Source organism: Oncorhynchus keta, chromosome 5 (genome assembly GCF_023373465.1).
Source record: "Oncorhynchus keta strain PuntledgeMale-10-30-2019 chromosome 5, Oket_V2, whole genome shotgun sequence".
NCBI classification, from domain to species: domain Eukaryota; kingdom Metazoa; phylum Chordata; class Actinopteri; order Salmoniformes; family Salmonidae; genus Oncorhynchus; species Oncorhynchus keta.
This window is the reverse complement of record NC_068425.1, coordinates 6,826,329-6,841,645: the sequence shown is the minus strand read 5'-3', so window position 1 is coordinate 6,841,645 and position 15,317 is coordinate 6,826,329. Positions and strand designations below refer to the sequence as shown.

Here is a 15,317-nt window from a genome sequence, read left to right as displayed (position 1 = left end):
GCGCTGCACTGTCGGTATGGATGGAACATTTCAGATTGTCAGTGATGTGTACTCCGGTGAACTTGAAGCTTTTTACCTTCTTCACTGAGGGCCTGTCGATGTGGATGTGGGCGTGCTCCCTCTGCTGTCTCCTGAAGTCCAAGATTAGCTCCTTTGTTTTGTTGACCATGAGGGAGACGTTATTTTCCTGGTACCACTCTGCCAGTGAAATTGGAGCAGATAGCCAGGGCAAATTTACGAAGCACCCATTTTTACACTGTCCGATGAGAATGCAAAATGACTATACCATTTAGCTAAGCTAAGAATGATGTGAATAATCAAGTCAATAACTGATGGGTAGTTAGATAGCATATACTTAATATACTAGTTAGATTGATGTGTTAGTAGCCAACTAACCTTAGGTAGCTAGCTAACATATATTAACAGTACATACTGCTGTAATGATATGCTTTATGGTTCATAAGGATAGCATAACTAACAAATTGTCAGCCAAAATAATGTATAACGTAATTTATTTACTTTACAAATATCCTCAACAAATATCTGAACATTTGTCATAATTAATTAAATCAATGAATCTGTATCTTAAAACCAATAAGCATACTAAATAATACGCAGTTCCCTTGAGAGTAGTTATAGTATTTCTGCCTTTTAATTGGTCACGGCACCTGATACCTTAGAAGAAATATTGAAGCGTCTGCCAATTAACCTGTTGCGACGAGCCATCCCGGATCCGGGATCGTGAATACAGCCTCAAGCTCATTACCATAACGCAACGTTAACTATTCATGAAAATCACAAATGAAATTAAATCAATATGCTAGCTCTCAAGCTTAGCCTTTTGTTAACAACACTGTCATCTCAGATTTTCAAAATATGCTTCTCAACCATAGCAAAACAAGCATTTGTGTAACAGTATTGATAGCTAGCGTAGCATTTAGCGTAGCATTTAGCGTTAGCATTCAGCAGGCAACATTTTCACAAAAAACAGAAAAGCATTCAAAGAAAATAATTTACCTTTGAAGAACTTCGGATGTTTTCAATGAGGAGACTCTCAGTTAGATAGCAAATGTTCAGTTTTTCATGAAAGATTATTTGTTTAGGACAAATCGCTCTGTTTTCTGCGTCACGTTTAGCTATGAAAAAAACCTGTATCCAGGATTGTGTAAATCTATCCGCAAGCTCATTAGCATAACACAACGTTAACTATTCATGAAAATCACAAATGAAATGAAATCAATATGCTAGATCTCAAGCTTAGCCTTTTGTTAACAACACTGTCATCTCAGATTTTCTAAAATATGCTTCTCAACCATAGCAAAACAAGCATTTGTGTAACAGTATTGATAGCTATTGATAGCTAGCGTAGCATTTAGCGTTAGCATTCAGCAGGCAACATTTTCACAAAAACCAGAAAAGCATTCAAATAAAATCATTTACCTTTGAAGAACTTCGGATGTTTTCAATGAGGAGACTCTCAGTTAGATAGCAAATGTTCAGTTTGTCCAAAAAGATTCTTTGTTTAGGAGAAATCGCTCCATTTGGTACATCACGTTTGGCTACCAAAAACAAACAAAAATTCAGTCATCAAAACGCCGAACTTTTTTCCAAATTAACTCCATAATATCAACTAAAACATGGCAAACATTGTTTAGAATCAATCCTCAAGGTGTTTTTCACATATCTCTTTGATGATATATCGTTTGTGGAAGTGTGCTTTCCCCTCTGAATCCCATGGGAAAATGCCTGCAGCTGAAGATTACGCACCAATTTAGACAAAGGACACCGGGCGGACATCTGGTAAATGTAGTCTCTTATGGCCAATCTTCCAATGATATGCCTATAAACACGTCACAATGCTGCAGACATCTTGGGGAAACGACAGAAAGGGCAGGCTCATTCCTGGCGCATTCACAGCCATATAAGGAGAGAATGGAAAACAGAGCCTCAAAAATTCTGCTCATTTCCTGTTTGAAGTTTCATCTTGGTTTCGCCTGTAGCATCAGTTCTGTGGCACTCACAGATAATATCTTTGCAGTTTTGGAAACGTCAGAGTGTTTTCTTTCCAAAGCTGTCAATTATATGCATAGTCGAGCATCTTTTTGTGACAAAATATTGCGCTTAAAAGGGGCACGTTTTTTTATCCAATAATGAAATAGCGCCCCAGTAGGTTAACTACTGGAGAATATGGGAGATCTAATCTAATGATCTAATGTCTTATACCAGTGGCATGCTTGACATCTTACTGTTGTCGATAACACATATTACCAAATTACGGTCATTCGTCTGTCCATAATATAAATCTATCATCAATACACACACGCATGAAACAAAAACAAACACACAAAACAAACACTATTTGGTTAGGAACATCTTCCTTTCTTAGAATTTTAAGAGTAATTTCTTCTCAATTAAAATATATGTATGTATTTTAATGCAAATTTCCCATTATTTTTGAATATATATTTTCTAATTTTACACATTTTTTTTAGAGCCTGCAGGAATATTTTATTTTTCTATCTCAGGATTGTGCCCTGGGATCACATAGCTCATAACTGTGTTATATCATCCGATGGCTGCTTCTCTGCTACAACAAAGGTACAACACCTGTCTCTAACCAGGATACTTCTGCTTCAACAAAAATATCCTAATTGGAGATGTCCCTGCTCCTACAGGGTTACCCTGCTTCAACAGGGTGTTTGCCCTGGAATTACTCCTTTAATAAATAAAGATATCTCTGTTTTATCAGAGTTCCTAATAAAAAAGTATAGTGCTTTCACTGTTCAGAAATAACTCTGCTACAACAAAGTTTCTAACTAAGGGTGTCTTTGCTACAACGAAGACAAAATGTGCACAACCTGCCCCAGAACAGGATTCTCTATGATGTTCAAAAGACAATCAGTCTCACCCTTAATTTGTTTTGTCTGTTCGGAATGGCGTATCCACTCACTGACGCTCCCTGCCGGTCTGAGCGGGTCACTTTTCTGCTCTGCTTAGTCAAAGTGTGGGGGCTCCCTGTGTCACATCTAATGTAGCCAATGTGCACAGTTTAACCTCGGTTTCCCCAGGAGCAATCAGCAAGCGGAGTTAGCCATCCCATCCTTGTCGCAAAATCTTTAGAGAAATTCTACAGGAAGAGAGACTGCAGATTCTTTCAAAAAACAATTTTATAAGATTTGCAAAAATGAAGCAATCAATAACAACCACTTAAGACAATGATTCCCCATCTTAAATGTTATCGTTTATTTACGTATTAGGGTACCTAAGGTTTGATTATAAATGTTGTTTGACTTGTTTGGAACAGTTGATTAGTAACGTTTGGGATTAGTTTTGTATGCTTTTTGATAGAAGGAAACTGGGTGGATTATTGACTGAAGCATGCCAGCTAAACTGAGTTTTTATGGCTATAAAGAAGGACATTATCGAACACAAATAACCATTTGTGATCTATCTGGGACCTTTTGGAGTGCCAACAGAAGATCATCAAAGGTAAGGCATTTATTATATCTCTATTTCTGACATTCGTGGCGCACCTGCCTGGTTGAAATATGTTTTTCATGCTTTTGTATGTGGGGTGCTGTCCTCAGATAATCGCATGGTGTGCTTTTGCCGTAAAGCCTTTTTGAAATCTAACACAGCAGATGGATTAACAAGAAGTTAAGCTTTATTTTTGATGTATTACACTGGTGATTTTATGAAAGTTAAATATTTATAAATCTGTAGTTTGAATTTCGCACTCTGCAATTTCACCGGATGATGGCCAGGTGGGACGCTACCGTCCCACCTTGCCCATAAGAAGTTTAAGATAGCTGACGTTGCCACCGATGTCTGTTCCTTTCTGTGTCTTTCCATACATCTAAGTTCCTGTAGATTGTGAAAACAGGATGTCACAAACTGCGATCGCACCCAAAACGACTCTTATCTGTACACTCTGACTTATCACTAAGTCACATATGACAAGCCTGTATGAGCAAAATCCGAACATATAACAATGGACAATTCTCTAAGTAAAAACAGCATAGAAAGTCTAATTAAACAGTATAGTATGTAATGAATTTTACATTTCCACCACATAATGATAGTTTCCACCAGTATAACAGTGGCGTGCAGAACGGCATCTCAGAAATAACCATTTGTGGCTCCTTGTCATGGATGGTCTATTGCAACAGACAACCAAAATGGGTTCTACTCCTACCAGCTATAAACAAGAAGAAGCGGCTCCACTCGAAAAGCAATCACCAAAACTGGACAATTGAGAAGTGGAAAAAGGTTGCTTGGTCCGATGAATCCCGGTTCCTTTTGCATCATTCTGATGGCAGTCAGGATTGGTGTACCTAATAAACTGACCACTGAGTGTATTTTACATGTTGATTACTGTGAGGGTGGGGGCATCTCTAAATATAATGAATGATGTAGGACATTGCAACAAATGAGTCGCGCACCCATCTTTTAACTCCCCTGTGACAACGATTATGAGGCATATGACTAACAAACCAATGGTTTTGCAGTGGAGAGATGCAGAAATAGATAATATTACATAAAAATGTAAAGATGGAATCTACTGTAAGTGAGACAAGGCACAGCGGTGAGCTGAATTCCATTAGGGGGGAAAGGGGCAGGTAGAAATGGCGGTCCTGTCCAGAAACAACCCCGACCCACTACACACATATAGATCTGAAAGGCTTGGATAGGTAATTAACGTCAGGATTGGATAGGTACAAGCAATGTTCCCTCAAAGCTGAGCACAGCTCCCCTCGGGCTGCCGAGCAGAAGAAATATCTGCCTGCGCAGAGAAGCACTAGATTGAACATCACTCACATTTCTAGAATTTCCCCCTTTTGTTACCACTATCAGCGTTTCACTCTACTGTGGGAATGCTCGAATCAACGGAGTATTAGCCACTTCAATGTAACATACTGAAACAAAATGAACTGTGCAAGAGATTTTCTTGTAAGCAGAGCGCATTGGAGTAGGAATCTATTGCATTGACAGGAACGACTCAGGACTATCCTCAACGCAGACCAGTGCGCCATAACCAATCAGAGCTGCAGTAGACCTATATGCAAATAGCCATTGCCATACATGGATCTGAGCCTTTCACTTTGAACTGGGGTAAATGCGCTTGCTTTGATATCGACGTGAGAAATGCATTTAGCCACCTGTGTACATTTTTTTATATTCTTTGCTGGTTATTGATTGATTAGCCCAGTTACGCTTGGATTGCGTCCTACCTGACAGGTCGCTCCTACCAGGTGGCGTGGCGAGAATCTGTCTCCTCACCACGCGCTCTCACCACTGGTGTCCCCCAGGGCTCTGTTCTAGGCCCTCTCCTATTCTCGCTATACACCAAGTCACTTGGCTCTGTCATAACCTCACATGGTCTCTCCTATCATTGCTATGCAGACGACACACAATTAATCTTCTCCTTTCCCCCTTCTGATGACCAGGTGGCGAATCGGATCACCACCTCAAGCTGAACCTCGGCAAGACGGAGCTGCTCTTCCTCCCGGGGAAGGACTGCCCGTTCCATGATCTCGCCATCACGGTTGACAACTCCATTGTGTCCTCCTCCCAGAGCGCTAAGAACCTTGGCGTGATCCTGGACAACACCCTGTCGTTCTCAACTAACATCAAGGCGGTGGCCCGTTCCTGTAGGTTCATGCTCTACAACATCCGCAGAGTACGACCCTGCCTCACACAGGAAGCGGCGCAGGTCCTAATCCAGGCACTTGTCATCTCCCGTCTGGATTACTGCAACTCGCTGTTGGCTGGGCTCCCTGCCTGTGCCATTAAACCCCTACAACTCATCCAGAACGCCGCAGCCCGTCTGGTGTTCAACCTTCCCAAGTTCTCTCACGTCACCCCGCTCCTCCGCTCTCTCCACTGGCTTCCAGTTGAAGCTTGCATCCGCTACAAGACCATGGTGCTTGCCTACGGAGCTGTGAGGGGAACGGCACCTCAGTACCTCCAGGCTCTGATCAGGCCCTACACCCAAACAAGGGCACTGCGTTCATCCACCTCTGGCCTGCTCGCCTCCCTACCACTGAGGAAGTACAGTTCCCGCTCAGCCCAGTCAAAACTGTTCGCTGCTCTGGCTCCCCAATGGTGGAACACACTCCCTCACGACGCCAGGACAGCGGAGTCAATCACCACCTTCCGGAGACACCTGAAACCCCACCTCTTTAAGGAATACCTAGGATAGGATAAAGTAATCCTTCTCACCCCCCCCCCCTTAAAAGATTTAGATGCACTATTGTAAAGTGGCTGTTCCACTGGATGTCATAAGGTGAATGCACCAATTTGTAAGTCGCTCTGGATAAGAGCGTCTGCTAAATGACGTAAATGTAAATGTTATAGACAATGTCTAGTCAACAATAGGGAAGTGGTTGCTTCCCACAAGACCACAAAATGTGTGCATATCAAGCCATCTTTGATAAGCCAGTCAGGTACAGAGATTTTTGTATTCCTTAAAGGGGCCGTGTTGTATTTTGAGACTGTCTTGAATAAGCTAAGTAGCCAATAGGCGGAGGTTAGCAAAATGTGTCTGTTTCTCTCTAATAATGGTATGGAAATAATAATGCACTTTATTTTTTATGTAAAAACACAGCATTTTCAGTCACCTCGTTGTCTGATGGACAAGTGGATTAATGTTAAAGTCAAGCCTTGCATGCTTTTTTTCAAAAGTCTCATGGAATGTAGGCCTACATTGAACACCACCCATTGGCTGCTACTAACAGAACATGTTAATACATGCAATAAGCATGGACTCTTTTCCTAAATGTAACCTAATAATCCTAACCTGCTACGTTAGTTATCCTAACCTGCTACGAAAAGTCAAATCTGACGTTAATTTGGCCAAAGATGGATCCCTTCTAGCCATGACCCTGTCCAAAGAGCAGTCATACAAAATAACAAAAGGCCTTTAATCTGCATAGTATCTCGTTGAAAGTGAGTACTGAGCAGTCATTGTTCATGTTATTTTATTTGGCCATTAGAAACTGTCATGAAACACCTTCATGAAATTGTATCTCGCTCTTAATAATAAATCAGGTCCACAAGAAATTGTTTGAATTACATTTTTAAATTCAAATGTCAATTTGTTTACCAACAAATAATGAAATGGCATAGGCTACATGTAGTACATTAGGATAACTGTCGGGGAGCAGCTGTGTGGAGTCCAACTATTATCATCATGTTCTTTTTTCTGTAACAGAGTAGCTGTGCAATTAGTTACACGTTCCATCCCTTGAGAGCGGGAATATAAATAGTATGCCTTTAGACGCTTATATTGTAGGCTATCAAGCCTACTCAATAAATATAAAATTGAACTTTAAAAAAAGACAGGCTACTGTGTTGAAAATACATTGCTTGAAGGGCACTGTGTATCTGCACACAGAAGACAAGAACGCAAAATGTCAACAGCTCTGAAAGGTGAAGGAATGGAATTTCCCATTCTCTTTCACTTTCCCCACTTGAACTTTCCTTGTTTTACATATTACCTCATCCATGGCATATCAATGAGGGAGACTATAAAGGTAGGGCAGGTAGCACAACGTTTAGAAGTAGTGTTCAGGGATTTATCAACTCACCGGACACATGGCCACTCTTAATGTCTCCTTTGTGGTACATCTTCTGTGTGTAATTGTTCTTTACCCGGTTGTGTATGCTAAATGCAGTAACCAAAAGGAGCAAATGTATCATCTTTCTCAAACTCGCCAGACACTCAATGATCTTGCCATGGTTGGTCAATTTCTTTAACCTGTTACAAATTGACCATTATAGGCAGAGACATATTTAGAAATATGGCTCTGAATATAGGCTGTAGCATGCATGTGATATCACAAGTTATTTATTATAGTTGAAAATTGATTATTTGAGCTTAAGTCATTCATATATTTAGTTGTTTATTTGAGATTTTGTGTATTTTGTGTGTGGCATAGGAGAGGAGACCAAGAGGCTGTATCCCAGAGGCGGAAATGATAATGGTCCAACGTCCAACGCTTTCAAACGAGGTGATGCTCAGGAGATTATGAGTGTCTACAATTTCTGTGTTAGTCAAGTTCAATCGCATGGTTACACGAAGTGTTATTCTGATTACAGGAGGGGAAAAAGGTTTGGACACTGAGACTTGCGTTTCAACTAGCCAGCGAGCTCTTCCAACAAAACCTAACTCTTGTGAAATGGAATTCCATCAAACTCAGGGAGCTCCAAGACCTTCTTGCTCGACAATATATGACCTATTCGGAATGTGTACGTTCTTGGTGATGTTTATTTTGTTAACTGTAACTTGTTACACAATTATGATTATGTATATTATTATTATTATTAATGTAATCACATGTATATTTATATTAATGTTGTTGTTTACTATTTCAGGTCAGAGACATGCGTCTGCGTCAAAACCTTCCAATTGGTGATATGGTTAAGAACTACTTCAAACAGCTGGACGAGTTTCTTTCACGTCAGGTAAAGCACCTAGCCTATACCTATGTTGTATAATGTATTATTTTCACCTAATACATATTTGTTTTGTCGTTTTTGTATTTTAGAGTTTCAGCTTGTGCTCATGGGAGGTCGTGAGAGCTGAAATGGGGAGCATCCTGAGGGATTTTTACAAGAAATCAAAAATGCCAAGAAAACACGTGTGAGAGTAGCATTACTTTTAGTTCATTTATGCAAAACGTCTAATTTTCTTGTATGTTATTTCTCCGTGTTGCAAATCGGTTCAATGTTGGTTATATTATTTAAATAAAGATACAAACAGACTTACATTGGTTGAAATTGCGCTCGTAATTTTGTAAAAGTCTGTGGTGTGATGCAACCTTGAAATACGAGTTTTTCGTTGAAATGTTTTCCAGTGGAAAGATAATAGATGCAGAGGTAACATCAACTCACATATCTGGATAAAAGTCCAATAAAAACACCCGAATGTGGAATACTTGACAAATGATCTACGTGACAGACCTATATATTACTCACAAGTGCGTGTAGGCCCAGATTCAAAAGCACCCGAAATATAGACTCCAATTTAAGCACTAATGCCAAGGTAAGGGGTATGGCCAAGGTCTATACTGCCCGTGCACTGCATAGGCTACCAGTGTTTTATTCTGAAAACAGGGAGCATAATGGTGCGGGTCTACCAAAATTATTCAGACCACTTAAACCCGTTTTTAAAACGAAATAAATGAATGTTGAGTGTGTAATTGATAGAACCCATACAAGGTTGATCTGTATCTTTACATAGACAGTTGGGGTCCACAAACCACAATTACCCTGTAAAGCAGGTGGTTACAACGTAGTTGGCACCATAGTTTCTGTGCGCAAATGAAAAGGTGTTGCGTTTTCAAACATGAAATTCTGTTTGTTTTCGAAGTGAAAGGCCAAACTAAATTTAGTTCCATATGGTTATATTGATTTCGGCCATAGTCTGACTAAAATGGATTCACATGTTTAGTTCTTCTATTAAAAACAATCCTGGATGAAAGGGAAATATTTCATGATAAAATAGCAAAAAAATCAAGATGTAACAATTTCCCTGCATTTTCTCCACACGTACAACAACACTCAGGTATGAAAGTGTAAGGGAACTTCCACCTTTCACTTTTGGAATACCTTGCAGACTCGTTGTATAAAGGATCGACACAGGTTGGAGCATGGCAGAACTCTGTTTTGTCGGAAATATACGAAGTCGGGTATATTTCGGTTTGGAAGGGCATCAAGGTTGATTGCGGATAGACCGAGAAGGACATACTGTCGACATACTGACCTAAGCTAAAAATGAGTTCAATCAGCTTTTGGATGTTTTGCACCTGGAATAAAACCATCGGATGCACATGGATGAAGACACTGCCTCGGTCTCCGAGCATGTTCCAAGTGTTCAGCAACAACACCATAACGATGCTTCAGAAAATTGTAGGATGTAGGGTCATGTTTATTCACTTGTTCCTGGTTATTGAGTTCTTGTCATGTTTTCAACATTTCATGAGCTGCTACGTTTCATTTATATGCAATATTTTGTTTATATTTTGTGGGCATCTCAGGGTCATGAAGTCTCTCGAGAACCTCAGATCACTTTCCTGATAAACAACACAGACAAGTCAATAATTTGAAGGTGAGAAATACGCATAAAAAATGTTTTGTTCTATCCATAAACTTTTTTTCTTAGAGTGGATTAAACACTGAATTCGGAAAATATTCAGACCCCTTCACCTTTCCCACATATTTTTACGTTACAGATAATTTCTAAAATTGATTACAGATAAAATAAATCATCAATCTACACACAATATCTAATAATAAGAAAGCAAGAACAGTTTTTCGTTTTGAATAAAATTAGCAAAAATGTCTAAAAACATGTTGTGGCTTGGTCATTATGGGTTATTGTGTTTAGATTGATAAAACAAATATTTAATACATTTTACAATAGTTCTGTAACATAACAAAATGTACAGATAGTGAAGGGTTCTGAACACTTTCCGAATGCACTGTATATATTTAGTTTATAAGGAATATGCAGTTTGCTATAATTTTCTGATATTTTCCATCAATTCATAAGGCATACACTAATACAAATCACTCTTCTTCTAGGCTGACGAACAGATTGCCTTCATTTCGCATACTCTGAAATTGTACAGCAGGGGTAAATATGAGTCCACCGCCTGGGACCAGAAAGGAGTTGACAAGTTTATGAATTACCTCTATCGGCAGACCTCGAATTGTTCACGGGAGCCTCGGTCTGACTCTGATGCTATAAGGAGCTAGACCCGGCTGATACCCTAATATACATTGAAAGGGAGGAAGGTTAATGGGGGAGTGGCGTAGCGAGTTCTGGGCCATCTCTGCCCAGGGCACGAACTTCGCCCACTCCTCCGGCCGGTCCTGGCAATAAGACCGCAGAAACCTACCCACATCCTGGTTCACTCTCTCCACCTGCCCGTTACTCTCGGGGTGAAAACCTGAGGTAAGGCTGACCGAGACCCCCCAGACGTTCCATGAACACCTTCCAGACCCTTGATGTGATCTGGGGACCCCGATCAGACACTCTATCCTCAGGCACCCCGTAGTGCCGGAGAATGTGTGTAAACAGGGCCTCCGCAGTTTGTAGGGACGTATGGAGACCGGGCAAAGGGAGGAGAAGACAGGACTTAGAAAAACGATCCATAACGACCAGGATCGTGGTGTTACCCTGTGAAGGTGGAAGATCAGTAAAAAAAATCCACCGACAGGTGCGACCACGGCCGTTGTGGAACGGTAAGGGTTGTAACTTAGTTCATTTTGTTTAAAAAAAAAAGAAGAGTATATGCTCTAAATTTGCCTTGAAGATGATGTGTGAATTTGACCGAATGTGGATGATGCTAATGATGGTTATAGCTATATTTTTCTAAACGTTTATTTAACCATGAAAATTCCATTCAGATATAGAATAATTGGATGATGATGACTACGACGTTCTTTGGAGGTGTAGGTTTCTGATTATGCAGTTTTTATATTAGATGACCTTGTAACAATTAACTAACTGATCATGGCGTTGATTGTTCTAGATTGTTGGCCAATCAACAAATTAATGATTGTTTTCAAACTTGAGATGAATTACACTGTACTTGTGCAGTCAGTTAATTACAAATGTTGTTAAATGGGTCAACAGGTTTATTTCGGCAGCCTACAGTCATGGTGTGAAATAAATATATTACATCTGCTCATTTGTAGTCCATAGACTCCACTATGCTGTTGTTTTGAACTGCATATTGCCTATAAACAAATGAATATATGAATGAATGAATGAATGAATGAATGAATGAATGAATGAATGAATGAATGAATGAACGAATGAATGAATGAATGAATGAATGAATGAATGAACGAACGAACGAACGAATGAATGAAAGACTGAATGAAAGACTGAATGAAAGACTGAATGAAAGACTGAATGGATGAAGGCATGGATGACTGAATATGTAAATGAATAAAAACAATATGATAATAGATGCATGTTTTTGATTTATTTTGGTAGTAAATAATAAAGGAATAAATAAATGTATAGCCTTCACATATACATGTGAGGCCATTAAATAATTGGGCCATATATCCCAAAGCCTCTAATGCAACCACCGATGCGGCCTCGCCCTGTATAAAAGAAACCCGTGTTTTAGCCATTTGGGTGTCTCATACATTTCATGTTTAAACTTCCAATGTATAATTTTGAAATTGTACACAATCATATACTATAGTTTAGGCTATCAAAATATTGCTATATGATACTGAAGTGTATTGCCTGTGTGTTCTTGTAAACATGCTCTGGAAACATGTGCACGACTTGTCTTTTAGACACAGAACTGGATATTGTCCACTCTGAAATAAAGTGAACTGTATTGGAATAGTAACCTTAAATGATACAATGAAAATAAATGTAGGACTAATAATGAAATGTATTGAGAATCAAATGTGGCACACCAAATAGCGGACTGGTGCAAAATGTAGTGGACTGGTGCATAATCTGCGTCCACTTGCAACGATCGGAGTCTGCTGTGCCTCTACAGAACAGAGTCAGGCAGATACTCAATCATGACATGTTTCTTTTGATAATATTTAAGTGTAACATACTTTCGAAATAATCAACAACCGATTATCTTAATCTTGATTCGATATGATAGCTACACTGCTAAAGTTGTGCATCATATAATTAACCGAAGTATCGCTATACGTGAAGGTATAAAACATTCCTTTGTGGTGAAGAAGGCTGCATGGTTCAGGCTTTAGCTTCCCTTTACAAGCCACACTTTATTTGCTATTGTGAAATTAATAAGAATGTTTTTTTTGTCCAGCAAGTTAAGTTTTCATACATCTCTTTGCATAGAATTGCATTTTCATGAGGTCAGAAAGCAGTTATTCAGCAGGCAATTGTAAAAATATATATTTTACCTTTATTTAACTAGACAAGTCAGTTAAAGAACAAACCCTTATTTACAATGACGGCCTAGGAACAGTGGGTTAACTGCCTTGTTCAGGGGCAGAACGACAGATGTGTACCTTGTCAGCTCGGGGTTTCGATCTGGCAAGCTTTCGGTTACTGGCCAACATTCTAACCACTAGGCTACCTGCCACCCCATATTCAATATTGAATATAAAAAACGGTAACCGATTTCGAGAGTATAGTGCGGTGACATTGTCTTAACTTTTCCTTTTCTCTCATGGTGTTCATTCTTACTACCTTGATTCGGTAAATTCCAAAAAGCAACTACACACATTTTCAATATGTAATTTTGTTCACCGGTTATTCAAGCAGAAAGGTAATACAGTTCAGTTCAACATAGGCACAAAAGGGACATACAAAATATAAATATTCATTTATAATAATAAAAAACAATAAATTATGCATTTAAATATAATAAATAGACTAACAGGGTCCCACGTGATTGTTTGCATTCTTTATAAACTGTTAAGGGCGTAGCTTCTGAGATGAGTCCGGATGATCAGTGCATCTTTGCCTTAAAAATATCCAATCTTTGCAAATGATGTTTCGTCTCTTTCCTGATGAGCTCCCACGCCTGCGCACTGTAGTTCTGAAATACAAAGGAACATGTAAATATCACTGGTGTGGACTTTCTGGTCATATAATGATCATATTGTCTTGAACAACAAAGGGCTGGTGCCATATGTAATAATAATAATAATAATAATAATAATGTATGAAGCTTCTCAGAGTAGGAGTGCTGATTAAGGATCAGTTTTGCATTTCAGATCACTATGAATAAGGACAGAGGCCTGACACTAGATCAGCACTTCTCTGAGATGCTTAATACATATGGCCCTAAAACCCAAAAAGTGTTACAAAACTGCTCCTGCTTAGCCTAGTTTATGTTCATTTGATTAGATGTATTAAACACGTTGCCACCCGAAAACAAACTCACCATTTTTCTCAGAACCTTCCTATTCAACTTCTTGAAGTAGCGTTTCAGTCTCCTCTCAGGTTTCTCGGCAGGTGATACCTGTTGGACAAAATGAAAACATTAGCCCCCCACTGGACATAACAGCCCACAGATTCTCACTTGTACAGTTAATAGTCTACACCTAAAACAGGGCCCTCCAACCCTGTTCCTGAAGAGATACGGTCCTTTAGGTTTTCACTACAAGCCTCATCTAAGCACAGCCGATTAATTAACTGGTTGATAAACTGAATCAGGTTAGTTACAACTGGGGTTGGAGCGAAAACCTACACGAGGGTAGCTCTCCATGAACAGGGTTGGAGAGCCCTGACCGAAACAGGGACCATACTTTAAATAGAACCGTTACTTACACAGGATTTAAGGTTCTCAAACTGGCGTTCGAGAATGTTGAGGAAATCGTCCAGCTTTTTCTTGTCCCAGGTGACAGCCTTCATATTCCCATCAAACAGTTTTGTGATTTGATAGATGGTCTCGTTCCGGAATCTGACTTGGTCCTCAAACTACACGTGAACATGTAAAAAGAAGATTAGAAACAGTATAGGCTTCAATTATGCCATCAATGTAACGTTGGGTCAAGACCGCTATACTAAAGCATATCAGAACATGAAAAGTCAAAATTCTAGTTTTTACCTTGGCGTCATCTATGCGTCGGTATAGTAATTCGGGGAAAAAGACAGGGGCCTCCTGCTCTGTGATGTCTCCTCCCTGGAATACAATGAATATAATATTTTAAGTCACTCGTCTGAAAGTGTAGCTTATACTGCAAGGACAGTATAGACCTAATGTATATAGCCTCTCGTGATCGCTCTGTCATTATAGACTAGCGCCCTTTTACTATGGCTACACACATATAGATTACAGTCTTCTAACACAAAGGCTAAACATGAAACACATTACTATTTTGATAGGTTGGTTGTTTTGCTGTCCTTAATACATGCATCCAATCTCCTCTTACAGTGTGCTGATAACTCACCATCTGGTCCAGCAGGGAAAGGTATTCTGCGCTCAAGAGGCCGTAGTGGTGTCGAATCCAGTCACAGCAATGACACACGCTCTGCATACTGCAAATAATAAGAAAAATACACGTCCAGCTCTCTTTTGTGTACATTGTAAATAGACGTTTGCTTCGCTCTTAGTTTTCCAGTTGAGTTTGAACATTTTGGCTCTGTTAAGGAGTTTTATTTGGAGATGGGAAAGTGAAAATTGTACGGAGAATTTCCCTGATCAACCTACAGGAGGCGGGGACTTTAACTTTCCAGACTCTAGCACATGCAGGCAAAGGAATTCCATGCCTGGTCCTTCTTCTGGACGACCAAATCTCAGCGTTGAATGGTAGTTTAACCACGACAATATAGGTTATTTTATTTAGAAATA

At 39.5% G+C, this 15,317-nt stretch overlaps 1 protein-coding gene and 1 pseudogene across 1 annotated transcript; one reads left to right on the top strand and one right to left on the bottom strand.

The window, feature by feature from the left end:
* The window catches only part of LOC118381543 (interferon a3-like), an 88,372-nt pseudogene that overhangs the window by 38,493 nt on the left and 34,562 nt on the right, over positions 1-15,317 (top strand).
* On the bottom strand, positions 13,283-15,051 carry LOC127929991 (interferon a3-like). The gene is made up of 5 exons (XM_052518608.1): positions 14,917-15,051; positions 14,574-14,648; positions 14,294-14,443; positions 13,908-13,985; positions 13,283-13,559 (listed from the first exon to the last, which is right to left on the bottom strand). The coding sequence occupies exons 1-5, from the start codon at positions 15,049-15,051 to the stop codon at positions 13,470-13,472; spliced, it is 528 nt and encodes a 175-aa protein (XP_052374568.1). The 3' UTR covers positions 13,283-13,469.